Raw genomic sequence first — 26,630 nt, 5'->3', positions numbered from 1 at the left:
ATTTTATTAGCCACCATTTCCACCCGAGTTCCCTGAAGGATTGCAGGAAATCAGGGAGCTATTCTTGCTGTATACTCTAGTCGCTCATAAATTGGAACTACCATACAGTGTGCTGATCAGAATAAACAAACAGAAAGGGTAATAAGGCCCACCAATAATCACAGGTGACCTCAGCAATTTTATTAACAAATTTATTTCCCTAATTGGGGAACGTATCGCAGCGCTTGACCCAAGGGCATTGTAATAGGTTCCCACACTGCAGAAGAAGGAATTAATTAGAACTGTTTGCTCTTATTTTCTATTTACACTTGTCCACCCGTCTTGTAAACATTTCCCTGGTTTCCTCGGTCCTCTAGGTTCTTTTCTTTGGACTCCCCCAACCCCCCCCTTCCCAAATAAATAAACAGAAAGCAGAGAGTAGAGTTTGACACCAGGAGTTCCTCCTCACGTGCATTCCACCCCCACTGGAAGTTGCATTTCATGGTCACAATCATTTTGTGGTCAGAATGTGGCAGAGTTTTCATCTCCCGTAGGCAGTGGGAAGTCTATAAAGAGACCCTTCTCTCCATAGGCAAAAATGGAGAGGCAAGGTCTTGGTTTACTAGTGCTCATGCCCGGGCGTGTCCTTGTCCATTTATTTAGATGATTATTATCTTGGTGCTGGGGATCCAAACCTACAGCCTTGTGCATGTGAGGCACACTCTCGACAATCAGGGTGCACCCCCAGCCTGTGTCCTTGTCATTGAGAACCTGGGTATAGAGCAGGTGAGACAGGCAAGTGGGTCTCACCCATACCCACTCCTCTAGGAAGGTAAGAGACACTGGTTGGCTCTGTGTGCCCATGGAGCCGGCAGCTCACACAGGCAGAAAAATCCTTGAACTTGGGAACTCATTCTTCAAGACTTCTTCCAGGAGGATTTTCTTTCTTTTTTTTTTTTTTTCCCTCACAGCCGGAAGGACTGCAGCATGACAAGAAAGCATTTGTAGATGCAAATGCTCCAGACTCACTGCAGTGCTGGCCTCTGCCTCTGTTGCTCCTCCACGGTGCTGCCGACAGACGACCAGCATTACAGGAGGTGCCCGGCATGTGGAATTGCCTCCGGGCGTATTTCTTTAGCAACCGTTAATATAGTCTGCCATGTATAGAGATGGCCTCTGAAGGTAGATCTGATTATTAGAAAAGACATCTAAGGGGTATCTACCCTATCCTAGCTACCAATAGGTCCCTTTTCAAAATCTGTAGCCCAGAAAATTCCAGATAGTGCCAAGAAGTTTCATTCTCCCTCTTGGATATCCTGCAGAATCCCAATGAGGTTTTCCAGGCCAAAAATATAGCCAGGATCTGGTCCATCGTAAGTGGTCTGCTCATCCCAGGAGCCCTTGTATGTCGTGTGGGCAAAGTCGATCATCCGAATGTCAACTTTGGCCAGACCTCCTGGAGCACTGCCACGGGCCTTCTGAGGAGCTTCCTGAGGCTGCAGGCCACCTGGGGTTCTTTCTGGGAGCTCCTGCCCATCGTAGATGATAAGGAGAGAGCTGGAGTAGAACCGGTATGAGCTCTGGCTCCGGATGACGGAGAGGAGGGCCTGGAGCTGGTGCAGAATGGGTTCCAAGAGCTCCGTCCGGAGACGGGTTCCGTTGTGCAGAAACTGGTAAAGGCTTTGTCTGAAGCCCTCCACGGAGAGCTTTCTTCCATAGTACTTGTCTTTGCAGAGAAAGTGCTTCTTATCCGCTTGATAAACCTTACATTGAAAAGAAGAAAGAGAAAATGTGAAGAATTGGAATTGTAAACTTTAAAAAAATTGCCCCTCTACAGTCAAGCTTCTATAGTCTATGAACAGATTTCCAGGAGATGGGGGGGGGGGAAGCAAGAGGAACTGAAGAGAGCAGAAAATGATATTCCATCTCACCCCAGTGTCGATTTTACTTTTTAAAATGCTCTCTCTGCAAGTCTTTAATAGTAATCCAAGGTCTAAAGATCCTTCACCCTACAGGGGTGACCCTCCACCCACGAGGCAAAGATTTGGATCTCTTCTCTGGTGAATTTCCGATGTCAACCTCCAAATGATGATTTAAGCCCTGGCTTCTGGCCTTCTTCAATTTAGATATTAGCAAACCCAAGCTAGAAAGCTTTAGCAGGAATCCGAAATCACAGCCAATGGCCTTGGAAACCCAACTAGATTAAATTCTTCCCAACAAAGTTTATAAGGCCCTTTCTCTGCAGATTTTAAGGAAAAAGTATTGGTTCTTGAGGTAGAGTAGGGTGAATTGTCTGCAGATGAGAAGACAGGCTAGGTCAGGTGTGGGCGGAGTTTGCCGGCAGACAGTGCAGCTGCTGGATTGGGGGGGGTGGGCGAGGCCTGAGTGGAGGAGGGAAGCTTATAGCTGCTCTGTGCGGCTGGTGGTGCCTATCCTTGGCACCATCTCCCCTCCCCTCCCCTGTCATGTCTTGGCCACCAGAAGGGAGCAGATGGAAGAGAGATGCTGATGGGGGACCATGGCAGCCGCCCCCATTTCATTCAGATGGCATAGGCAACAGCAGAAACTGAGCCCAAGCCCATGGCTGGCACCGCCAGAGGACACTGGGCACACCTGGGCAGGGCCACCCGTACCTGGCTGAGACAGCGTCTCAAGTCTTTCTTGCCCTCAGATTACATGATATGTTTATTGAAAACCAGTGTTGGGGGAAAAAAAAATCAGAAAGATCTGATAAGCTTGGTGTCGCCTTTGGAGGGCTGGAGATCGGCTGCTAAATTAGCCATCATAAATACACGACAGGCATCACTTTCTAAATAAATCAGATCAATTTCAGAAGGTTTGAGGTCCAGAGAGAGATTCCATTTACACCACAAATCATCACACTCCATTCTCTTGAGGACTGCGTTCCAAGCCTTCCCAGGGACATCTGTGCAACGAATTTATAGACTCAACTTCCAGCTTCAAGGGGTGGCAGTTTCAATTAAGGAAAGCTATAACGTTTACCGTCAAATCGGTGTCTGGTTTTGCTTGGAGTAGACAGACTGAGAGAGTGAAGGAGTGCAGGCAGTTTATCCCCCAGCTCTCTGCAGCCCTGCCATGGCCATACTGAAACAGCAATGATGAAACGGGGGGTCTGGGCAAGAAGGAAATGAACCATCCCTTGGTCTGGGCTTGGCAGGTTATGATCTGCTCACTTTGTTATCCAAACCAGGCATCAGAAGCAGAAAAGGTGGATGCAGAAGAGAGAATGGCTAATAAGAATTCCAAGAGCGGACTGAGTCCCGTATGGAGGACAGGATTCTGCTTCATCATTCAGAGGGCACGGGATCAGGAAGGCAGAGTGCACCCCCTCTCAGTTCTTTCCGCAGTCCCTGCCACACACTGTCATCAAAGGTCTCTCTCAACATGGGCAGGAACCATGGGGCCACTGCAGAAGGTTTCAGCTGCCAAAGATGGAGCTAAAAAATGGTGGGCTTCTGACATGACTATCCTGAAGGATGCTCTTAATAAAACCCAGCGTGTGGGCTGGAGGCAGAGCGCTTGCCTTGCATGCACAAGGCTCTGGGTTCCATCCCCAGCACTGCAAAAGCAAGACCAAAACAACCAATGTGCCCCAGACCAAGAGATGCATGTCCTTGTTGCAAAAGTGGTCTCTGGCCTCCTCGGTTGCTCCCTAAAAGTGATGGGTTCTGTAGGGAGGGAGGGGTGTGAGGAGACATACTCATCCACAACAGACATGCCAAGATGCCCACCCCTGCTCTGCACCTACCTGCATGCCGCAGATGCGCACGCCCAGGCAGGCAGAGGTGCTCTGTGCACACTTCCTCATGTGACGGGCCTTCTTTTCCTCGGATGCATCGTCTCCGTGCTGCCGGGTCCCCATCTTCAGGTCCAGGATACAGGGATGTGTGTACTGTGACACTACGTTTTCCAGCAGCAAGAACCCTAGTCATGCTAAGTTAAGGAAAGACTCTGAGGACATCAAGGCTACTGCCCCTCTGAGGCAGTTAGCATGCCCTAGAAGCTGTCTGGAAATGCCTGCTTAGACTGTCATTCACTCACTCCGACTTCCTCCCTTACAGGCAAGCCCTTGCTATTACAAATGCAAGGTATTAGCTTTGCAGGCTGCTTTAATAAGTCCATTTATTTAGGGGGAGTTTATGAGTATGTGAGCCTTTTTTCTCTTTTCCATTTTGCTCTGAGATTGAAATTTAAATGCAGGCGTGAAATCCCTGGCAGGCCATGCCCAATTTACATTTTATGGCAGAAAATCATAAGGCTAAAACCTCCAGTCACTGAATGGGCCAATACCTTTTGGGAGAAGTGGGTTGATGTTCGCTTCGGAGATGAGTTGCAGGAATATTAATTTCAGTGGAGTAATTATCCTGCAAAAGCTTCTTAGGGATTAAGGTTGCAGATGTGTCTTAGTAAATACTGTGAAACCAGCCGCCTGTTTGCAGGCAGCAGCCCAGTGGTGATGGAGGGGCATTTCAAATCTAAATTTGCTCACTGAGGATATGGCCTGTGTGGGGGGGGAGGGGTGTCTGCCTCCTCTCAGAGTCCACCCCATGGGCACTTCCCTAAGGGAGGACCTGCATGCCCTCCTTGCCCCAGGGGCCTGTGGGAAGACACCTGCAGGGAGGATTTGGATGGACTCAGCCAGCCCTCTGACCCCCTCCTACCTTCACCCAGAGTGGTGTTACTCATTCCTTCTCCCTATGGAAACCCCATCCCTATTCATCCTACTGCCTAGGTGACAGGAGACATGTCAGTAGCCCTACCAGGGACACTGCATTCAGCTTAATTCCCAATCTAACGTCTCCATCCTCTTGAATTTTCTTTTGGAGGGATCTGATCTCTTGTAGGTCCTAGGTTTGTGGTCTTGGCCTTCAAATGGCCCCTCACCTCTGTCTCTCTCTCCCTGTCCCAATCCCTTGGCCCTGGGTATATCTGTCTCCCCTTTCCACCCCTGCCCCATGTCCCTCTGTCTCCTCTGTCTCTGCACCTCCTTCTCTCTATCTCCCACTGCTCCTGCTGGGTGTGTTTTCCTGCCTGTGGGACCATGTGTGGTGCAGAAGGTGGCAAGGATACGGTGACACTTGTCTTCTGGGTACTCAGCGCACAGGCGGGTCAGATGGGCCTGGTGGCACTGCAGGCCCCATGGGTTGAAGCTCCGCCTCTCAACCTGGTTTCCATTAGCATCTTGCACCAGTGAGGAGACTTGGGTGTTGAGGTGGAACTCAGGCCTCAGGAGCGCCTTGGCGGGGCTGCAGGCGTGGGGAGCACAGGATGACAGTCAGGGCAGCCACAGCCAGAGGCCAGGGATGGATGCCTGTGCGGACTGCCCAGGCTCTCTGGGACAGGTTCTGACAAGTGCTGTCCCCAGCTGACTTCCAGGACGTCTCTCACCAGGTGCCAGGAGACAGCTGCAGGGTCCTAAGTATTACCCTCTTTGCTCAACTCAGGTCCCTGGCACCAGATCACACCACAGTGCAATCCTCTCAAGCCCCAGGTGGCTCCTCAGGTGTGTCACCCCCCAGAGGGCTGAGGTGATTCAAGTTCATTTGTAAGTGATCTGGTGTGTTAATGATCTCACTGTTGAGGCACACAGTATGGGACAGTGACACCCCCCCACACCCCAGAGTCAGGCTGGCTTCTACACCCTGGCATGTTGTTATCTCCTGGAGGTCTCAGAAGGCCATGGGGAATGGGACTGGTGGGGGCTGTGGGAGACACGGAGCCTTGGTCTGCCCTCCTTCTCCTGGCCTCTCTGCATCTTGGCATCTCCATTTGAGAATGGAGATGTGTGCTGCTTCCTGCCAAGCCAAGAGGCTTAATTAGATCCACTGGGCTCCTTGGGGAGGGCCATATTGTCACTGCATTAGCTCCCTTTTGTTTCCCATAAATGTTTTTAAAATCCCCAGGGATCCCTTTCTGCCTGAGACAGGCCAGCACACATTATCAGAGGCTCTGGAGATCTCTGCGAGGACCTCAGGCCCCTGGGTCTCTGGGGTCCCTAGGGACCGATGGTGTGCTGCATGGACTTCTCTCCTTTTTCTGTCCTAACTGCTAAGGAAAGAGCTGACTTCTGAGAGAAATTAGCCACACTTCCTTCCTATAAACTATTCCAGGGTTTCTATTCAGCACATTCCCCCCAGAGACACTTCATGGTCTCGGTGAAACAGATATTTAATTAAACAAGTAGTTACCAAATACCTGCTCCATAGCACATGGCTGTGCATCAACCTCTGAGGTAAAATGCACGGTAATCCTCCTTCTAGAAGCAGCATTAGAGAAAGCCCGTTCCTGTCTCTGGGCACGTTGGTTATTCTAGAGAGAGCCTTTATCTGAATTTCTCATTTTTTCGGTGCCAAGCCCCCGGGGGAGAGGTTGGCCTTGGGCACAGGTGGGCACTGTGCTGGTCCCTGCCAAGGGACAAGCGCCCAGCTTTCTGTCGTCTGCATGGGAGCTCTCACCTCTCCTTGAGGGAGTGCGCCAGCTGGGCCAGGGGCCGGGAGCCACCGCCACTGGTGGTCTGCTGAAGTGTCTGCCAGATGGCCACTGCTGCAGATTCTGGGGAGACCTTGAAGGGCTCCCGGTTCTCCTTGAGTGGGGGGGCGACCAGGCTGAGATGGCCCCTGCTGTCTCTCCAGAGATGCACTGTGATGGTACCTGCAGGACACGGGAGGAAACGGGCGGAGATCAGATGGAACGTCCCTCTGAGCAGACGTGGGCACTGACCCACCTCCCCCTTTCCCATCTCCTCTCTCCAGGAAGGGCCATGGGACTGGCCTGCTTTCCTGTAACCTGATCCTATTCCTGAATGGGCCCCACGTCAAGGAGCCCGCAGAGCATGGCGTTGGGCTGATGTCCGCACGTGGCTGCTCTATCCCTTGTCTCTGCCCCTCCTGCTTCAAACAGAAGCCAGCCCTGTGCCTTCCCTTCTGGAAGTCCTGTCCCTTTCCATGCAGTCCCACCTTCCCAGGCATGCCACAGCCCAACTGTGTCCAAACTAGGGGGCCCCAAGGCTGGCCCCTCTTCTGGGGACGGCAGCGAAGGGAAGCCGGGCTCTCCCGTTGCTCCCTTGACTCTTTGCCTCCTTCATCATCCTCTCTTTTCCCTCCATTCTCCTAATCTGACCAGCTTCTTCCAGGAATCCTTCCTCCCGCAGCCTTCTAGGACTCAGGGCTCCTCTTTCACTCTGCCCGACTCTCTGCCTTTTACATAGACACCCGCCATTTTCTTGGCCAGAGGCATGGGCACACGGAGGTCATTGGTGGACATGGTCCCCTGATGAAACCAGAGACCTGTGAGAGTTCCCCAACCTGTGGCTCTGGTGGTAGAAGCCAGGCGTCTTCCCTGGAGCCTGGCATCCAGTGGTGACTGTCATTACCCAGTGCAGGTAGCAGCACAGATGTGGCCAGGTGGGCAGTTCTCTGAGAACAGGCTTGTTCCTGTCCCTGCTTCTTGAGTCTTCTCTGTCAGCTCTCCAGTCTCGACACTCTGTGCTCTCTCTGCCCTGCATTGTGTGGAGGGGCTGACCCTATGCAGTGCCCCAGTGGCTTCCCTGTGCTCCTGTTTCCTGGTGGCTCTGGCCAATGGGGGACCCTGCAGGCATGGGAGGGTGGGAGGAGGAAGGCTGGGCTCTTGTGCCATGGCTTTCTCCCCACGTCACTGACCAAGTCTGTGTTCAAGCATTGCTAGATTGGTGACGCTATTCCCCTCACCCTGCCCTTCAGACCTGGGACTTCAGCTTTCCGGTGTTGCTCACCCTGGGTGCACCCCATTCCTGGTAGCGCCAAGCCGCAGGCACCTTGGAAAGATTCTCCCAAATGCACCATTTGCTTTTTGCCTGGACCCTGGCTGAGAGTGCAGTCAGGCTGCACGTTTGTATGTGCTCCACGCTGTCCGTTTCCTCCCCCAGCCCCTCGGTCACCCCCAAGTGTAAGTGGTGATTTCTGCTGAGTTGGCAGTAAAGGCTGCTGAATTCCCTGCCCACGTCCCTGCCAGGCCCACCAGGGCTGCTCGGTACAGACCCTTGTTCCCAGGGCTGCTCTATAATTCAGCAAGTCACTCTCCAGGGCCACTGGTGCCTAGCTCAGCACTCTTTGGGTCTATCCTGTCATCTCAGATTCCCAGTTCCTTAATTTTTGCAGCCTGGGAGGGACATTTTCTCTCCAGCTCCTGCAAAAAAAATCTTTACTTTTTGCCATCCCGTCCCAGGTTCCTGTCTGGTGAAATAATCATAAGGATAATACCGTTCCTGAGCCTGGGATTTTGCAGCTTGGCTAACACCAGCCCTCATCCTGGAGCAAGCCCACTGTCACCACTCTGCATGTGAGAGCATCGGGCTAATGGCAGGCTGGCGACATAGTCACAACAGTACCATAATTACCGTGTCTTTCTGCCTACTGTGTGTGGCCCCGAGATGACACTGTGTGCTTTTCATTTGTGATCTCAGAGTGGCAACCTGCCTGGGCGGTGGTCGTGGGTGCACATGGAGGCCCAGGAGGCTGAAGAGCCAAGTTTGCATGGTTGTTATGGATGGAGCTCTGAGAGGGCCACGCCAGACACACCGTTATACGGAGGCAGAGATTCTATGGGGAGTGTTCATTGTTGTCACACTGTGTTTACCGTGTGTGCGTAAGAAGCACTCCTGCTGTGTCCCCAGTCACATTGGCTCTGGTCATCCTGTTCTGTGATCCAGAACAGAGAAGCCACGATTTCACCCCCTCAGGAGAGGCTGTCAGCACAGAGGCCTGGGAGCATCCGGAAGCCCAGAACATGGGGTTTGCATTTCCATCCCCGTGTCCTTCGAGAAGGACATCACTGTGCTTGTTCTAGGGAGGAGAACTGTCCCGAACCCATTCCTCCTCCTGTGACGGGGAGAGAGTGGGCTGGCCTCTGTGTCCACCCTGTCCTTGGAGACCTCCACTTGCCTGGGGAACCCAGAAAGGTGTCCTGGCTCAGAGCAGGGCTCTTTCAGATTTTGTAAAGTTCAAGCTAGCAACCCTCTGACCTTTTGCACTTTAGAGGCTGTAGTGACAGGTCTGTCAGAAATCATGGTCCTGGGGAGCTTGGACCCTGGAGGACTTTCTGGAGGGAACAAGAAATGTGACCTTCACCCACTTCTCCAGGCTCCAGTCTCGCCTGATCTCATCGGTTCCGAGTGTCTGACTAAATGGAGAGCAGCCGTGTAGATAACGCAAAACCAATAAAATGCAGAAGTCATTTCCATCTCTCATGTTGTCAGCGCTACGCTGCCAGATCTGCGTCCTGGCCTCTCTGTCTTTGAGTGTGCCTCTGATGGGCTCAGCGTCTGTCTCCCCTTTCCCTCCCTGTTTCTCATATACTCGTCTGTGGCTCTGCTCAGCCCTTCCCCTGAAGCTGGCCCTGCTGGGTGGGATCCTTAGCAGAGAGCCGCCTTGCACAGTTTGGAGCTGCCTGCACTTGACTGCTCTGCATGTCCATGGACTCCAGGCTCCTTAATACTTAGGTTTTTCTTTTAATCAAGAGCCATAGCAGCTCTAGCCTCAGCTTGTCAGGTGTACCTATGGGGATTAGGCCCAGGGACTCCCAGACCTCTGTGGCCACTGCCTGGCCAGGAAAGTTGGGGCCCAGCCAGAGCCCCCACCACCACACCTGTCACCCCACTCATCCGTCCTCCCCACGCACCTCAACCAGGGTCCCTGCCGGCTCGGCAAACAAGAGTGCTTACTACCATGATTGGCACACTCAAAGCATCTCAGCAATTTGAGTTTGGCTGAGCAGCTTCCTGAGTCTTGGTGAATATTCTGTCATGTATTTATTTTTAAGCTTATGAGGACATTTGCTCACCGCCGTCTGTAATATGAATCCGGCTGAAGTGTTAGCCAACTGGACTTAGGAGTATGTCCCCATCCACCCAGGGCTGACGGGCAGACTCAGAGGTAGAGGGGTGCAGCCCCAAGGCCTGGGGAGCCCAGCAAAGGTCCAGAGTGAGCTTCTGGCACAAGGAGGTTCCTAAGAAACCCGAGGTTCCCTCTCTGCCATTGCTGCAAGGCAGTTAAAATGCAGAGGGCATATTCTGTGGCAGGTGGCAGCCACCTCAGAAGTGGCCCCTCTTTCTAAGGGGTTGTTCCTATTGAGGAGAAATCGGGAAATCACTGAGAGAGCCTCATGAGCACTTGCGTTCCCCTCACATGAGATCACTGGCTGAGTAACTCCCAGCAAGCCACATCTCCTCTCTCCTTGGGCTAGGTGACCTCCTGAGCACTGACACTCTAAGTCCCTCCCATTAGTAACAGTGGAACTTGGTGGAGTGGCCCTTTGTGGCCAAGAACCCATCCTTGGGAGCCAGGCCTTGGGGCTTCAATTCTGACTCTGCCTGTCCCTGGCTGTGTGGCCTCAGGCAAGCTAGGTCACCTCTCTCTACCTCAGTTTTCTCATCTGTGCCAAGGGGGTAATGAAGGTACCTGCCCCAGGGGCTTGTGAGGGTTATATGAATTAGTGTCCAGAGACCATGTGCAGGTGCCAGGCATAGAGCAAACACTAGAGTCAGCTGCAACGACTTCTCAGATTTGGAGAAACCAGCAGCCTGTAGGACCCGCGAGCCCTCAGGACCCGCCCTGTCTGCAACCTGACCTCAGCTTGTGGTCTTCCTGCTGCATCCTGGGCATATGGGGATGAATCCCATGGTGCTCCTCGGTTCTGGGCCTTTTTCTAGTGTCTTCTTTTGTCTTGTGTCAGTTGGTGTTTGGACCCTGGCCCTGCAGGGATGGTGAGAGTGGGCTCTGTTTTTCTGCTTCATCAGAGCCTCATGTTTGGGGGTCACCCCAGCGCCTGCGCAGGTAGGTGGGTGCTTAGTTACTGTCTCATCTCAGTGTCCTCATCACTGCTGTATGAGGCCCCTCCCTGACAAGTTGGGAAACACCACCTCCTGTCAGAAGCCCTGAAGGCAGGGCTGGGGCCTTGATGCGTTCAGCTCTGACCTTGTCTCAGGTTACAGAGAGTCCCCAACACAGGGTGGTTTGACTTACAGTTTTTTGACTTTATGATGGTGCAAAAGCCACATGCATCCAGTAGAAACTACACATTGATGTTTGAGTGTTGGTCCTTCCAGGGGCCACCCCGAGGTGGCATAGTACTCTCTCTGATGCTGGGCAGTGGCAGTGAACTGGAACTCCCAGTGAGCCACATGATCATGAGGGGAACAACCATGCTAAGCTCCAGGGCTGGGTAGACTCCGTGTATTAAATGCATTTTTGAAAACCTTTTGGTACTGGGGGTTGAACGTAAGGTGTTACATCCTCAGTCCTTTTTTAAATTTTGAGAGAGTCTTGCTAAGTTGCTGAGGCTGACCTCAAACTTGTGCTCCTCCTGCCCCAGCCTCCTGAGTCACTGGGATTACAGGTGTTTGCCACCACACCAAGCTTATTGAATGCATTTTTGAATTAATGATATTTTCAATTTACAATGGGCTTATTGAGATATATCCCCATTATAATTTGGGGAGCATTGGTAATTTCTGAGTTATCAGAGCTCCCAAGTTGGTGTCTCCAGGATGGCCTCACCTGAAAAGGAAAGCCTGGCTGAGCAGAGATCTGGACCACAGAGCATTGCCTGTGGGTCCCGAGAATGGTGCTGTCTCACCAGAGGCTTGGCCTGGTGCCAGCAAGGTGCAGGGTGGTGCTGGGCTGTGGTCTCTTGTAGACCAGAGCAACCCCTTTCCCTCTTCGGCTCTGCCCACAGGGGCCCTGCCGTCCTCCTCAGCTGCCTAGTTGTGCTGAACAAGCATGAAATGCTCCTGGCAGGAGTCTGCCCCATGCCAGGGCCTGCCACCCCTTCGCTGGGTTAAGTTCAGTTGCAAAAGGACAGACATTAATTCCAGTGGGTGCTCTGACAAGATGAACAGTGACCCACAACCAGCCAGGCAACACTGGCCTGCGGCCTTGGAAGACTCGGCCCAGCCCAGCGGGGGGAGACAAGGGGCCTGCAGAGGTGGCTGGGACTGTCCTCTCCTGTCTCTCAGGACATGATGATGAGCTATCTTGTCTCAGATTCTCGGGAGAACCTGGCAGCCTAGACTAAAGTTCAGGCATGTGTGGAACAGTGCTCAGAAGCAATACCTGGGCCTTGAGGCCCTGGTTACCCCCTATCAGTGGCTCTCAGTTGGGTTCATGCTAAATATAGATTCCTGGGGCCTGACCCCAGAATTCCAAAGATTCTGATTGACAGGTCTAGGTGGGGCCTGGGGACCTACAAGCATGCACACCCACACAATTGTGATGAAGTTGATTGACCCCAGATGGTGTTCTGAGAATCAGTGTTGTACTCTGGGAATGACCACCAGTGTTGATGGTCTTATCCCCTGTGTTGTCTTGATCATTGACCCACAAGTGGGTTTCCTCTGAACTTATTTGGAGGTCATGATTGTCTTCTCCATGGACCCTTTGACAATAGGGCAGCCGCTTGCAGTTGTGAAATCTAAACTTCAGAGGAGGTCTTCCCTCTGACGTTCAGCCCAGCACTGCGAGAGCTACCTTGTGGAGTCCAGCCTGTGAACCTCATTTACCAAACACCAGGTGTGGACAGATACCTGCCCTGGGATCCTGGCAAAGGGCAGCAGACAAGGAGACCAGCAGATCCTTCCACACCCAGCTTTCTCTCCCCAGAGCCACTTGGTGCTCAGACCTGGGACATGTGCTGCATCTATGGGTTTCCCCAGCTACTCTCTGACACTGGCTTGTATCCTGGCTTTGCCTTTCCTAGATAAGAGCAAAAATTCTGGTTTCCTAAGCGAGCATGTCACAGCTTCTCCAATCCCTGACTCAGCCTGAGGTTCCTGAGCCCCTCCTGCCCGGGCCTCCAGAGGGAGGTTAAGGAGGCATCAACCTGTCCTGTGGTTAGCCACAGTCCTACGACCAGCTGTGATGCCCCCAAGGCACAGACCAGCATGGCAGTGCAACTAGGGTATAATTTAGTCCATTTTCGATTTCCCTGAAGCCTGGTGGCTTAGGCTAATGCATAGTGAAGCCAAGTGGATCACACTCCAGACCTGGAGGCTTTGAAGAGCTCAGAGAAGCTAGGACAGTGAAGCCTGGCCCTGTGAGGAGAGGGGCACGTCTCCATGGCAACCTCACACTCCCACGGCATAGCACACGGAAAGCACTGGGGCCAGCAGAGGAGCCTGCCCGGTATGGCCTGGCTGCCTGCGCTCACCTTTGTACTGTGGGGTGAACCGCTTCATGGCCAGCGGCAGGGATTCGTAGAACCTCTGCTCCTGGGAGATGAGGGGCTTGCACACCGTCTGCTCGTCGTACTTCATCACGCTCAGGTGCCCTCCGACCTGATGCAGGAAGGGCTCCAGCCGCACGCCCGCCCTGATGTCCCTGGTGTCCGCACTACCCTGCACCACCATGGTGCCGGAGAATCCTCCGGCAGAAGAGGCTGAGGTGGGTGCTCCTGGACACGTTGCAGCCTGGCCGTGGGCCTCTCCTTCCTCTTTCTTAGCCTTGATTGATGTCACAACACAGTGATCTCCCTGGCCGTGGGCTCTCTAGAAAGGAGAGGAAAGTGGACATTATGTAAGGGAGAGAGTGTGCTGGGGAGGCAGTACCGAGAGAGTCCACAAGGTCCCCAGCCTCTGCCAGAGCAGGTTCCTCACCGTAGCTTACACAAGTGGCCAGGCGCCATGGTGCACGCCTCTAATTCCAGCGGCTGAGGCAGGAGGATCCTGACTTCAGAACCAGCCTCAGCAACTTAGCGAGGCTCTAAGCAACTTCGTGAGGCTCTAAGCAACTTCGTGAGACCCTGTCTCTAAATGAAATCTAAAAAGGGCTGGGGCTGGTTTGTGGCTCAGTGGAAGAGCACTTGCCTAGCATGTGTGAGGCAGTGGGTTCGATTCTCAGCACCACATTTAAATAAATTAATAAATTTTAAAAAAAGGTCCATTGACAACTTAAAAAATATTTTCTTTTTTAAAAAAGGGCTGGGGATGTGGGTGAGTGCTCCTGGGTTAAATCCCCAGTACCAAAAACAAACAAACAAACAACAACAACAAAAACAAACAAACAAACAAAAAGACTATAAATATGCATTGATTACTTCTGAAGTGATCAGTATTTTGTTTATTTGTTTTTATGTGGTGCTGATTATTGAGCCCAGGGCCTCACATGTGGGAGGCAAGTGCTCTGCTGCTGAGCCACAACCCCAGCCCCTTTCTGGAGTGATCTGTCACGAGAAACTGGTCACCACATTTGCTTCCATGGAGCAGGGGTGAGGGAGGGACTTTAAATATTGTTTTGTGCCTTTTGAATTTAAATATGAAAATACTTTTGAAAACTCAATCAACATGCACAGCTGTAAGTTTCCAGAGTGCAGAGCTTGGGTCCTAACTTGTCTTGTCATGTTGCCTTCCTCTGGGGACATTGACCCCAGCCCGACAGGAAGCAAGTAGAGCCCCTGCAGTTTGAGGAGCTCGCTGCTTTGCAGGAGGGTTTTATTTTTGTGCTGCGAAGCTGGGCACCATCAGTTCCCATCACGGCTCCACTACATCCCTGCGTGACCTTGAGCAAGTGAGCAGGAGAGCCTCTCTTGGCCTCAGTTTCCCCATCTGTAGAACAGGATGATGATACCTGCCCATGGGATCAGGGACAGAATTGAGATAAGGGCCATGGAAAGGTTAGCCCAGTGCCCAGAGCAAAATGCTCAGTATCGTCCTGATTTCTGGCACTGCTGCTATAGTGGTCATGTCTCCCATAGCTCTGAGTTGAAGGAGAGGCAGGTTTCATGACTGCCACTTTGCAAAGTGTCCCTCCAGCCCCCCCCCCCATTGCTCCCTTTACCCTCCTGATCATGGGCAAGTGCTGGGACTCTGGGCTACAAATACAGCCCCTAAAGTTGTTCTGACTTTGTCTCAGGAGAGCGCCAAGGAGACACTTGGAGGGGAGGCTCTTGCCGCTGTGTTTGTCCCATCTGAGAGGACATTCCCACAGCGGTGCCCGTCACCACCGAGTTATTAATGTCCTCTCCCTCTGCTGGACTCCTGGCTGCGGATGTGGCCGGACCAGGCAGCACTGGGCATGATCAACCCTCTAACTGACCTTCAGCCCAGGCCACGGGCATGGCTGGCTGGCTCTGCACAGCGGTGATCATCAATTTGCTCAGGCGCCGGCCTCCAGCCTGCCGTGGCATCGAAAGCCTCAGCTCTGTCCATTCTTTTCCCCAAACGGGACCCCTCATAGGCTCCCGTCCTGCAGGCCACAGAACGCTCCCTCTTTTTGGTGGTACTGGGGACACAAAGTGCTCCTTTGGGAAGGGAGAAGCATGGATACTGCTGGACACACGTGCATATGCTTCCTGGGTGGGGCGTGGGTGGGGAGATCTGAGGCCTCAGGTGGGGGGTGGGCCTGGGACAGCTGGGAGGCCCCTTCTGCTTCTCTGCCCTGAGGCAGCCCCCTGGGGCCTGTTCCAAGAGAAGCTGGTGGGAGGTGGGAAGAGAAGCAGCCCTCAGGTAGGTGACATCTTCCACTGCATGACACCTCGGCTATGGGACCAGATAGCACCTTGGTATGGCAACCCGTTCCTAACTTGCAAATTTGGAGAAGACAAGAAGGAAATGAGAAGGAAAAAACCCAAAGCAGCCTGATGTCCCCTCTCCCTGGGCTCACTTGCATATCAGCCTTTGCCAGCTGACCTGTCCCCAGACAGAGGAAGGGCTTCCGTTCCTCACACTTGTCTCCCCAGGCCTCTGTTCAGTACTACCCAGGCCTGGCCTCTCCAGACGCCATCCCAGAACACCCACATGTCCGAGCTGGCTCCAGGCAGGCTCTTATGCTGCTGTGCTGGGCAGCCACCACCCCTCCTCTTTCCCTACACCCCTGTCTCTCCAAAGAATTCTGAGGACATACTTGTTACCCCACAGTGTCAGTGCAGGGAGGAAATAGTAGCCCTAAGAAGTAGCACACGCACAGTGTTGGTGTATGTCAGGTGATGTTCCAGGCGCTTTATGTAGATTAACTGATTTTAGCCTCACGACCACTCTGTAAGGTAATCAGTATTATCAGCCCATTTTATAAAAATGGAAATTGAGACACAGAGAGGTTGAGTAACTTCCTATGTGTGTCCAGATAGTATGGGGAGAGCATCTTGGTGGGACGGGTGGATGGAAGAGGGAGGAGTGGTGGCTCCAGCCCCTGGCATGTCCTGAGCCTGGCCGGATGGGCTTTGCTGCCCCTCTGGATGCTTCTATGGCTTTACCTTGACACTGAGGTTGACCTTGGACTCCCAAGAAAGCTTGAGGCTTTCTGTTTCTACCTTTGTGTATGGCCTTCAGCTTTGGGCGGGGCGGGTGGTAAGCCAGGGAAGGCCTCCGTTCTTCCCACTTCTCTGTGGAGTCTCAAATCACTGATCCCAGTTGACAGGGCTTCCTTTGGCCACATGTGGACACTTCTGCTATCGGCTTGGGCCTTGGCCTTGGATTCACACCCCTAGGCCCTGCTGTTTCCTAGGAATGTGGAGCTGAGATCTGTCCCCACCATCCCACCAGCGTGCGGAGGCCCCGGATGAGCTGGATGACCACTTGAGTCGCTTCCCGCCCACCGCCACAGCTTTGTCATGAGGCTCAGATGACAGAATCACAGAACTCCTTTGTGAAACTCTCTTTTTGCACATCTCCGCCACTTGGGGTTTGTCACTGCGTGGGTTATTCTCAGGATAACTCTGTGAGTCAGCTGGGGGGCTGGGTAGGCAGGTGGAGGGCCTGACTGAGGGGGGCCTCCGCCCCCGGCCCGACACATTTGCCATTCCAGTGCTTTGAAGGGAGACAAATGTCCCTCTCTCTAGGCCAAACCTTCCTCCAGCTTCACAGCCCAGGCCCCTTCCCCGGCCTCCTTTCCCAGGGCTCGTGGGGAGGTGTGAGGGGGGGAAGCTGAGGCTGGTGGGGAAGGGGAGAGGCCTCCAGATGGGAGAGCTCAGAGGGGCTGCCTGTCATCCCCAGGAAGTGGGCAGACGGTCCACACACCAGGTCCCCGTGTCCTCCTACCCTATCATCGGGTCATGTTCTGGGTTAGGTAACTCTGGGTCTCACTCCAGGACACTCAAGGCTAACTTCTGCTGATGGGGTATGGCCATGGAGCGGTCTGTGTCAGGACACAGGACACAGACTGTCTCTGCAGCCCCATGGGGCCTGGGTGACGGCCAGCCTGCTGCTGGCTGCAAGACGCTCCCTGGTGGGAAAGGAGGCTTGTGGACATCAGGGCCTTGGCTGTACTTGGCAGATGGGACAGGTGGTAGCACCAGAGATTCTGAGACCTGAGACCTTACTGATGCAGACACAATGACAGATGCCGCCCAACACGCAAGGCGGATGGGGACACCCTGGTCTGTCGCTACCAGTCCACGTGGCTTATTTCCAGAGAGCCTTTGAATGTACAGTCGCTACCCACATGCAGAACCCGGGCCCATCAAAATCCTGGGAGATGCACCTCTTAGGACTCACACTGCTCCCTTTTTCGGGAAGGTGGCAGGTGAAACCACAAGCCACACTTGTAAGGGTGCAAACTTAACACACCAGTCACGGACAATGTCTCATCAAAGCCTTTGGAAACAAACTGGCTGTGGCCGAGTCGAGGCTGTTCACAGACGTTCTTCTGTACCCTGTGGGCATGTGGTCTGATTGCAGCTTTGAAGGTAAGCGCAACTTGCTTTGGCCAACAAGACAAGGAAGGAAGTACCTGGAAGAGCAGTTCCTCACGTTCTCTGTCCCTGGCCACAGGGATTTGGGGAGCATATGATCTGCTGGCCTGGGTCTCTGAGTGCCTATGCATATCAGATCTGTAGCATGACAGGAAATCTCTGCTGTGTTCAGCCACTCAGATTTGGGGGCATTTGTTACACAGCACAAACCAGAGTCTATCCTGACTGATTCCATCTATCGAACTCATAGCCAGTACCCAACAGGGGGCTCTTAAGTTGAAAGCGACTTCACATGAGTCACATGCTCCCATATAATAGCCGTTCCTATTAAGCGTTGACTGTGGACCACTGGCTTTATAGTCACCCCTGCTCCTCAAGGTAGTTGTTTCCAGAAGGAGAAATCAAGAGTTAGAAAACTAGAAGAGCTTTCTCAGGGGCCAGGGCTAGTGAACTCCAGAGTTGGGACTCAGATCCAGGGCCTATTGTTTCAAACTTGAAGTCCCACCTTGCAGTCCTCCTTGCAGACATGGTGCCTACCAAGCCTTGGGCTCTGTCGGGGCATCCTGAGACACACATCATCCTGAGACATACATCATTCTTTTAGGGCCAGGTCCTATCTGAGGCCCTCTCTATGCCATAGGTCACTGTGACCCAAGCCTCCCCACAGAGCCCTGGGAAAGGAGGCCGGGGAAGGGGCCTGGGCTGTGAAGCTGGAGGAAGAGGTTTGGCCTGGAGAGAGGGACATTTGTCTCCCTTCAAAGCACTGGAATTGCAAATGTGCCGGGCTGGGGGCGGAGGCCCCCCTCAAACCTGCCCTGGCTGGACAGCAGAGTGCCACTTCCGGGAGCCCCATCAACAATGCCAATTCACAGGCTGTGGGTGAGGGGCTCCCACCTGTGGGCTGGTCAAGACCTACCCACGTCCACACCCTCTCAAGCACTGTCGGCAGAGTGGAAAACCGTACCCAAGGAGCACGATGATTTCTCAGATGTATGCAAGCATTCTGGTGATTACCAAAATACAAATTCATTTAAAGGCATTATTGAATTCCTAGAGGTTTTTGTCATCATCTATTTTCTCAATCAACAGATACTAAAAGCATAATGAGTACTGCACAGGGATTGGTAGGAAAAAAATTATGTTGAAAAATGAGTCCTAGAGGCTAAGGCTGAATGTCAGAGCGCTTGCTTGGCATGCATGAGGTCCTGGGTTCCATCCCCAGCACGGCCAAATAAGTAAGTAAATAAGTCCAGACGGGAAGGTTAAGAGAGCTACTGCCCCCTGCTGAGATGGGGGGTGGTTTGTGGGGTCTGGGAAGGGATCTGGGAGCAGGAGAGAGGTTGGCTAAGCCCCTGGGAGCCCACTTCAGGGAGCTGTGTGTATATGAAATGATAGGAAAGGGCAAGGCCAGGGCAGGATGCTACCTTGTAGGAGGGAGGATGCTGGGCCTTGGCTTGTCTGGTTTTATACCTGCCCCCAGGTGTCAGGAGGAGCTGGCCCAGGTCGCTGCTCAGCCTGGGAAGGCGATGGTCTCTTGAGATTACTGGAACCTTCCAGACCACATCCTGATAAATCTTAGATGATGGGGGGGGGAGGGCATTCTGGGGAGAAGATAATTAAGAAAGAGCTCATAGCGAAAGAAGACTGCAATATAAAATCTGGCAGGCTGCACAATTCAAAAGCAGCATGGTTTATGGCCTGCCCTCCTCTCGCCTCTGAAGCTCTAACGTACATTTCACAGGCCTCTCAGAGCCAGAGGTTTGGGACAAGTACCATTCAATGTCCTTGTGATGCCCAAGGGAACATTTTTTAATCTATTAGAGCTGAGAGGACCTGAAAACCATTTAAAACTGCTTAGGTCGTAATGGGCAGGAGAATTTTGGAGCTTCTCTCCTGGCTGAGGGTTGTGCATCATCTGGGGCCATCCAGGCTGGGAAGACACAAGCTCATTTTCTGGAGGGCGGGGGAAGTGGCATTTTGAAATCCATTCTAAAAACGACTCAAGGGCCATAGAATTGTATGCCTTTCCCTGTGCGGCTCCCCTGCTCCGTGGGATCAATACCCAGCTCTGGGGGACTTCACACATCACCTTCGCAGCCGTGGCTGAAATATGTGCCTTTGGAGAGCATCTATTTTCCGGGGAAGGCTGGATTTCCAGAATCACAGAGCAATACTTCATGTTCCTCAGTCACAGAAACTTATTTCAAGGCTGATTTTATCCTTTGAGAGGGGAATTTTTTTTCCTCCTTTTCTCTTAACATTTAAAAATCTCCCAACGTTTCTCCAGTTTGAGGACCAAATACGATTTTAATACAGCGATTATTAGTTTAGAAGCCCTTCAGCCACTGACAAATGCACTTAGCGGCACCAGCAATGTTCTGATTTTGCTGTCAAGGCCGCAGAAACATGGGGGAAAGATGACTCAAAAAGCCAGGCGCCATTAGAAGGTCTGGTCTGGGGGAGGCAGAGTGGGGCTTCTCCTTCCCTGCCTCTCTGTAGATCTTGCCCTTGGACTGCATCCGAGACATGGGTGGTAGCAACAGCTCCTCCACCCATGCTTTGCTCCTCCTCACCTTGCCTCTTGAAACTGTACCCAGGATCTTGGACATTTCTAAACACCCAGCCCCACCTGCACATTTCCCAACCTCCGGCACCCCTCCCCACACCTCCCACCTTTCTCTAAGTAATTTGATCAGCCACCTGACTTGTGCAAGAGCTCAGACACATATGGTTGCAAGAAAGGAAGAGCTCTTTATGGTCAACACACAATCATGAGGCAGAGCTGAGCGTGTGCACGTGCATCTGAGTGCACGTGTTGGTGAGTGTGCATGTGTGTGTGTGTGTGTGTGTGTGTGTGTGTGTGTGTTTGGGCTCCTTCACACCAGAGCTGCGCGGGCCAACTGTGAAGAGTGAATCTCAGGGAGAATGCAAGCAGGGCCACTCCCCAGTAGAGGGCAGCAGCAGACACGTAGAGATCAGGGAGGCCCAGAGAGGGCTGAACTCCATCTCAAAACCAAAGCCAGTGCCACCTCCACACCCAGCAACCAGGGCACTGCTCTGGGGTTGCCCAGGCCTGTACCCAAGTACCCAGATGGCAGCTTGAGCCAAGTCTGAGCACAGAAGATTGGTCCAGAGTGAGCTCCACTCTGACGGTGCCTCCCACCCAGGTCCACCCTGGAGCAGACGCACCCCACGCCCTGTTCAGCTGCCTGCTGGGCCACCCCGTCCTAGTATGAGACAAAGCAGCACAAATGCAGCACCTTGGGCAGCCCCTCCCCTGCCGGCCCCTCCCTTCCCACCCCCCACTTCCCCAGCTAGCACACAGGTTTCCTTCCCTGAACAACCCGTGCTCATAAAGTTTATTGCTGTTCCCTGCGGCTGCTGGCGAACAAGATAGCAACCATATGGATTTCTGCCTGGGAAGGATTTATGCAAGTGCCCTGCAGAAGGAAGCAGGGGCTGCTGCTGGCCACGGGGTGGGCTCAGCCTGGACTGGCCCCAGGATGCACTAAGATGGGATGGGGAGAGTTCCAGTGGCCACAGGTCCTTTGCAGAGGAGGATTGGTTCAGGTCACTGATAAGAAGCACAGTGGGGTAGGCATGCAGGGAAACAGCATAGGAGGGGACCAGGAGACTTGATCTTGCTTCAAACTCCTTGCCTCCTCCTCTCTGGGCCTGTTTCCCTATCTCTACTGAGAATGGTCACACCCAGCCGTGTCTTTATCCTACAATGGGACAACTGGCCCTTCACTTCATTACCTCAGCGTGGAGGGGGTCACTGGAGGAGTTGGGGGCATTTCCAGATTGACCCAAGTGTCTTGATGAATCCTGGTCTAACGCAGCGTTAATTAGGCACTAACAACACGGCTGGCTGCAGATGTTCTTGGGAGGTGTTCATTTTGTCGGCGGGAAGTGGCCGTGGGCTATGGAAGAACCCATAGAGGTGCTCTGTGTGGGGAGCGGAGCCGTGACGTCCATAAATCACTTCAGAATCCTTGAGCCTTAGCATATTTGATGAAGCAAATATGGAAAAACTCAAAACAGCTGTTTAGACCCAGGTACGGGCTCTGCGAGTGTTTACGATTTCATTCTATTTCTCCCTGTAGGGTTTTCCATAATAAAAAGGTAAAGGAACTGGTAGCTTTTTTTAAAAAAATACAGAAGCCTGAATCCCACTCCATGGATCTGAATCTCCAGGGAAGGGACTCATCATCAGCTTATTGTAAAGCCCCCAAGAATCCTGACGACCACAGGGTCCCCCACCCCAGTTCACTGAGGGGCCTAGAAGAGCCCGAAGGAGGTAGAACCCCAAGACTCTGCCAGGGCCCAGATACTCCCAAATCTCGGGGTTTCCCACCTCCACCCTTCTCCACAGGACACTGTGCCCCAGGGACGCCCGGCACCCAGGCCCCAGGTCACTGCCCACAGGCACTGATGTCATCCAACCCCACAGCCCAAAGGGCGGAAGGGTGGGGCTACTGGGTCAGGACATGCCGATCCCAATCCAGGGCCCAGGGAGTGCTGTGGGCTTCTCCAGGATCCAGCCCCAAGTGGGATTCCATGGCTGTAAGGGGGAAGGGCATTCACATAGCAAGGTGTTCTGTCCATTCGGTCAATCAGTCAATCCGGTGTCTGCCACTCAAGGCAGCTTCTGCAACCCCAGCTCACCTCCTGCCCTCCCTGCCTCCACCCAGGGGCCAAGCTGGAGGACTCCAGCACACCCCAGGAAGGGGAGGCTTGGAACTACCCTAGGGGATGGGGGGGTTGGCAGGTGAGGGGGAGATGGAAGAGGAACAAAAGCCAGAACCTCAATAATGCTGCGCGCAACCCCCCAGGTGCGCACGCACCCACACGTGTGCAGACACATGGAGGCACCTCTCAGGGGGGTTTTGGCCAGCCCTGGATAGAGACGAGACCCTTCGGAGTGAATGAGTTCTAAGGCCAGGAGACCCCTCTCCTGCGCTTGGGCACTGTCATGGGCTAACATGCCACCCCTGTCCCAGCCTCTCCAGCAAGGCAGCACTCACCAGGACCTCCTCCAGGGGACAGCAGGGATGGCGAGAAGAAGATGTGGAAGGGAGGGCTCAGGCAGGCAGGAGTGTGGTCTCTCAGTGCCCACTATCTGCAGGCGTTGGGCAAAGACTCATCTTAGCCCAGAGCACTCTCCACTGGAGCCCGGGGTAGAGAGGTCTGCTCAGGAGGGCTGGGCTCCCAGTGGCCTGAGAAGGGAAGGGTCACCTGACCTTCTGGGGAAGGGCTGGCAAGTCCAGCTGTCAGCTGGGTGTTCTGTTGCTCTGGGGCAGGGCCAGGGGTCTGGGAGGGAGGGGGATGAAGAGGAGGAGAGAGGGAGGGAGGAGGGAAAGGAGGAGTGGTCGGCAGGGGAGGAGAGTTCGCTCAGCTGCCTGGGTGGATGCCAAGGCCCGGGCACAAGGGCCAATGGTCTCAAGAACCCTGGTTATTTATTTGTTTATTTGGTTCTGGGGCTGGAACCAGGCCTGGGCGTGCTAGGCATTTACTCTATCGCCGAGCTGCATGCCCAGCCTTCCTGGTTATTTTTTGATCCCTGCTCAGAAGGAAAGGGGCGCATTTAGGGTGGGGACCGTGCCCTCTCTTTCCCTGGGCTTCCTGCCCCCACATTCCCAACAACCTCGCTGCAGTTTGCCTGGCGCCATGGCTGTAAGAGGGAGGGGCAGTCACACAGCAAGGTGTTCTGTCCATCCTGTCAATCAGCGCATGATGACCAGTTCAACAAGTCGTTTTCTGAGACCCTCGTGTGTGCCAGGCCCTCTGCTAGGGCTGACCCAGGACCCTCTGTTCAAGCGCTTGAGTTGGGCTCAGCAATTCAGAGGGAGATTTCAATATAAGTGTTTGGTGGGAGAACTCGGGACGTAGGAGGAGTCCCTCAACCTGGGGGCAGCGGGAAGTGACCAACTGAGGACTGAAGGAGAAATGGGGTCATGAGGCTGAGTCGGGGAGGGTGGCAAGAAGAGGGCTCTAGCTAAGCCAAGGGTGTGCGCAGAGGCCAGGGCAGGGCGGGCGGGGACAGAGAGGTGGAAGGAAGCTGGGGCCAGGTGATGCGGGATGGGGCAGGAGGCCACCTCAGGCCCTTGTCCCCCAGTTCTGGAGCTTGACGCCAGGAAGTCAGGCTCTGGTTTGTGTATAGAGCGCTGGCTCCAAATCAAAGGTGGCCAACAGATGCTGTCACCAACAGGTGAGCCCTAGCCTGGTGGACAGAGGGGACAGTGGGGCCGGAAGGCGTGGGGTTTTACCTCTTTGGGGCTCTTCTAGGTCCCTCCAGGAGGCAGGCTTGATGAGGTCTGGTGACTGTGGATGGGGAGAGATAGGGTGGGGGAAGGACAGGCGCAGGGCCAAGGTCTGAAGCCAGCTCTTCGGAGCTCAAGCTAACCTGGGCACCTGGCCGAAGTTCCCCTGGGGTTAGGGGGCCACCTGTCCCTTCTGGCTTCTCCCTGTGGACATCGGCCTCCAGACTCTCAGTGTCAGCCTCCTCTTGGGATCAGAGATGCCGCTCACCCCTCTCCAGCCTCTCTCTGACTCGTGCCCCAGGACCCTGACCCCCCTCTCCTGGTCCCCCAGACCTGTTGGGGCAGCACCAGGCATGCCGGCTCTTCCACGAGTTCTGTGGAGCACTCATCCTGCACAGACAGCCTCCCCTCCCTCCCTCCCTGTCCACCCTCAGGTGGAATGGGGGACAGCCCAGGCCTCCTGGTCCTCATCACTGGATGCTGCTCAGTGTCCTCTGCACCCGCTCCCAGGTCTGGCCCAGCTGCTCGACAGGTGACAGGTATGTTCCCTACAGGAAAGGCTGCAGCAGGTAGGGCGCCTGGCCCCTGACTGACTCCCTGTGACTGCCACAGCAAGTCCTCCCTGTGGACAGACACAGGCCTCCCACACCCATGCAGGGCCGAGCCTGCTCCGTGACGGGGATTCACGGTGCCTCGAAGCCTGGTGTGAAGTGGGACTGGGGCTCCATCAGGCCACAGCTGCTCCCCTCCCCCGCCAGGGTGACAGATCACATTCGCTCATTGAGGGAAGGCAAGTGGTCAGGCTGTCCTGCTTGTCCTGATCCTGGGTGGCCCTCCCCCCCTGGGGCTCTGGTTACTGGCCCTGGAGGAGGGTGTGACCTGCTTTCCTCAGCTCCCCTCTCGTCCCGGTCTGTACTTGGATCCCTGGAGCCACCAAGGGCTGCGAGGGACACTCTCAGGGGTTTAGAGGGGAAGGGACTTCCCACTGGAGCAAGGTGGCCAGTGAGTCTTGAGTCTGGACTGGAGCCGGGTCTCCCGAAGGCTGATCACCTCCCGCCGCCCGCCTTCTGAGCTTATGTTGTTGTTACAGAGCCAGTTTCCACACAGACTTCTTACTCATCTACTTATTTAACAACATTTTTTAGCCCCTAATATGTGATGGAGGCCCACAGCAGTGACACAACACGCTGGAGCTGGCACTCGGCCGCTTTCCGTTACGCAATCAGAGAGGGCACTTCATTGCTGTTCTCTGTCCGCGGCCAAGTTCTTTCTCTGGTTATTTTTCCGAAGCTCGGCTTCCCTTCCAAGATGCCTCCTGCCAAGCCTTTCTCCACAGTCACGTCTGGGACCACCTCTGCCCACTCCAGCGCCACCCGCCCTCTGGTCCTGGCTCTCACCCTGCTCCAGGAAATCAGCTCTGACCAGCATGGTGCTCAGAGCAGAGTATCCTCGGCCAGTTTTCCCTATTTGGAGGCTGGGACTCACGTGTTCATGCCTATGGTTTGGGGACTGTCCCCTCAAGGCACAGGGGTGGGCTGGTCCCTCCCTGGCTGGCTCCCCTTTCCCTCCCTTGTCCCAGCCTGTTCTGACCTTTAGGACTCCCCTCCACTCCTGCCTTCCCCAGCCATTCACCCATCGCCAGGACCCAGACATTTCTCTAATTGATCCCCTCTCTCCATTTCCACAGCCTCCCTGGCCCACCACGCGGCCATCCCCTGCTCCTCAGGCTCTGCCCACTCTCTTCAATCTGCTCCTACAGCCCATTTTCCCCTGAGGGAGGCTTTGCTTACCACTCTTCAATGGTTACTTGTCCTTAGAATGAAGTCCAGAGCCCTCCCCAGGACCCACCCCTGCCCATCTGGGCAGCATCCCCCTCATTCCCTTGGGGTCTATCCACACTTGTTGTTCCTTCCGACCTGGATGCCCTTTCCTCACCTCTCTCCTGGGCTAACTTCTTCTCACCCTTCAGATGGCAGCTCAAATGTCACCACTTCCAGGAAGCCCTCCTTGACCTCTCTGGCAGAGCCTGCCGCCCCCCCCCTCCGCCGCCCCCGGTGCCTTTCTTTATGGGTGATGATGCTGGATGTAGTTGCCCTCTGATGTGTGTGATTTGCTCCTGCATGTATCTCCTCTCCGAGGTGGTGACTTGGCTCATTTTGCTCAACCCTCTGTCCTCGGCACCTGTCCCTGCACCAGCCGGTGTTTGGTGAACGAGTGAATGAGTGTGTGTACTCACTCGGGGCCTCGGACTTGCCCTCCCAGCCTCTGGATGTTGTGCTTGCGTGACTGGGGCTTCCTTTCCTCCTCCTGGTAATGAAGGCCCCTGGCTGGTCACCATGGCTCTGTGGCATCGTTCTCAATAGCTGCCCCATGCCTGCTCCCTTGACCCGGTGTTCCTGCTCCGAGACAACAACACCCTCCTCTCTCCAGGGCATGTCATCATCCCCTTCCTGCGGTGTAAACATGGGTGACTGCCACCGATGCTGCTGACTGCCCAGGTTCCAGTAAAAGCCCCTCCTTCCCCTGCCAGTTTCCCTCTCATCACGCCCAGCTTGGCTCACACCCCGTCCTCCTCCCGCCATCCAGCCTGCTCCCTAGAAAGCACCGGAGGGAGCGCATCCTGAGCTCCCGCATGGGGGAGGCTGGAGGCCATCAGTCTGCGGTTCTCCCAGGGTCCCATCCACATCTGTCAGGCCTGACCTGGCCCCGGGG

At 54.2% G+C, this 26,630-nt stretch overlaps 1 protein-coding gene across 2 annotated transcripts; it reads right to left on the bottom strand.

The window, feature by feature from the left end:
• Positions 1-139: 139 nt before the first annotated feature.
• Ip6k3 (inositol hexakisphosphate kinase 3) lies at positions 140-26,385 on the bottom strand. 2 transcript variants are annotated; one of them, XM_040282487.2, is made up of 6 exons: positions 26,155-26,385; positions 13,180-13,516; positions 6,456-6,651; positions 5,071-5,246; positions 3,749-3,924; positions 140-1,742 (listed from the first exon to the last, which is right to left on the bottom strand). In XM_040282487.2, exons 1-6 carry the CDS (start codon positions 26,254-26,256, stop codon positions 1,275-1,277), a joined length of 1,455 nt encoding a protein of 484 aa, XP_040138421.2. In that variant the 5' UTR covers positions 26,257-26,385; the 3' UTR covers positions 140-1,274. The 2 variants fall into 2 exon arrangements, with proteins under 2 accessions (XP_040138421.2, XP_005318859.2); XM_005318802.5 differs by lacking the exon at positions 26,155-26,385 and adding an exon at positions 22,683-22,934.
• Positions 26,386-26,630: the final 245 nt, after the last annotated feature.

Source organism: Ictidomys tridecemlineatus, chromosome 8 (assembly GCF_052094955.1).
Source record: "Ictidomys tridecemlineatus isolate mIctTri1 chromosome 8, mIctTri1.hap1, whole genome shotgun sequence".
NCBI lineage: Eukaryota > Metazoa > Chordata > Mammalia > Rodentia > Sciuridae > Ictidomys > Ictidomys tridecemlineatus.
Note: the sequence above shows the minus strand (reverse complement) of the source record. Positions and strands in the feature narration are given on the sequence as shown.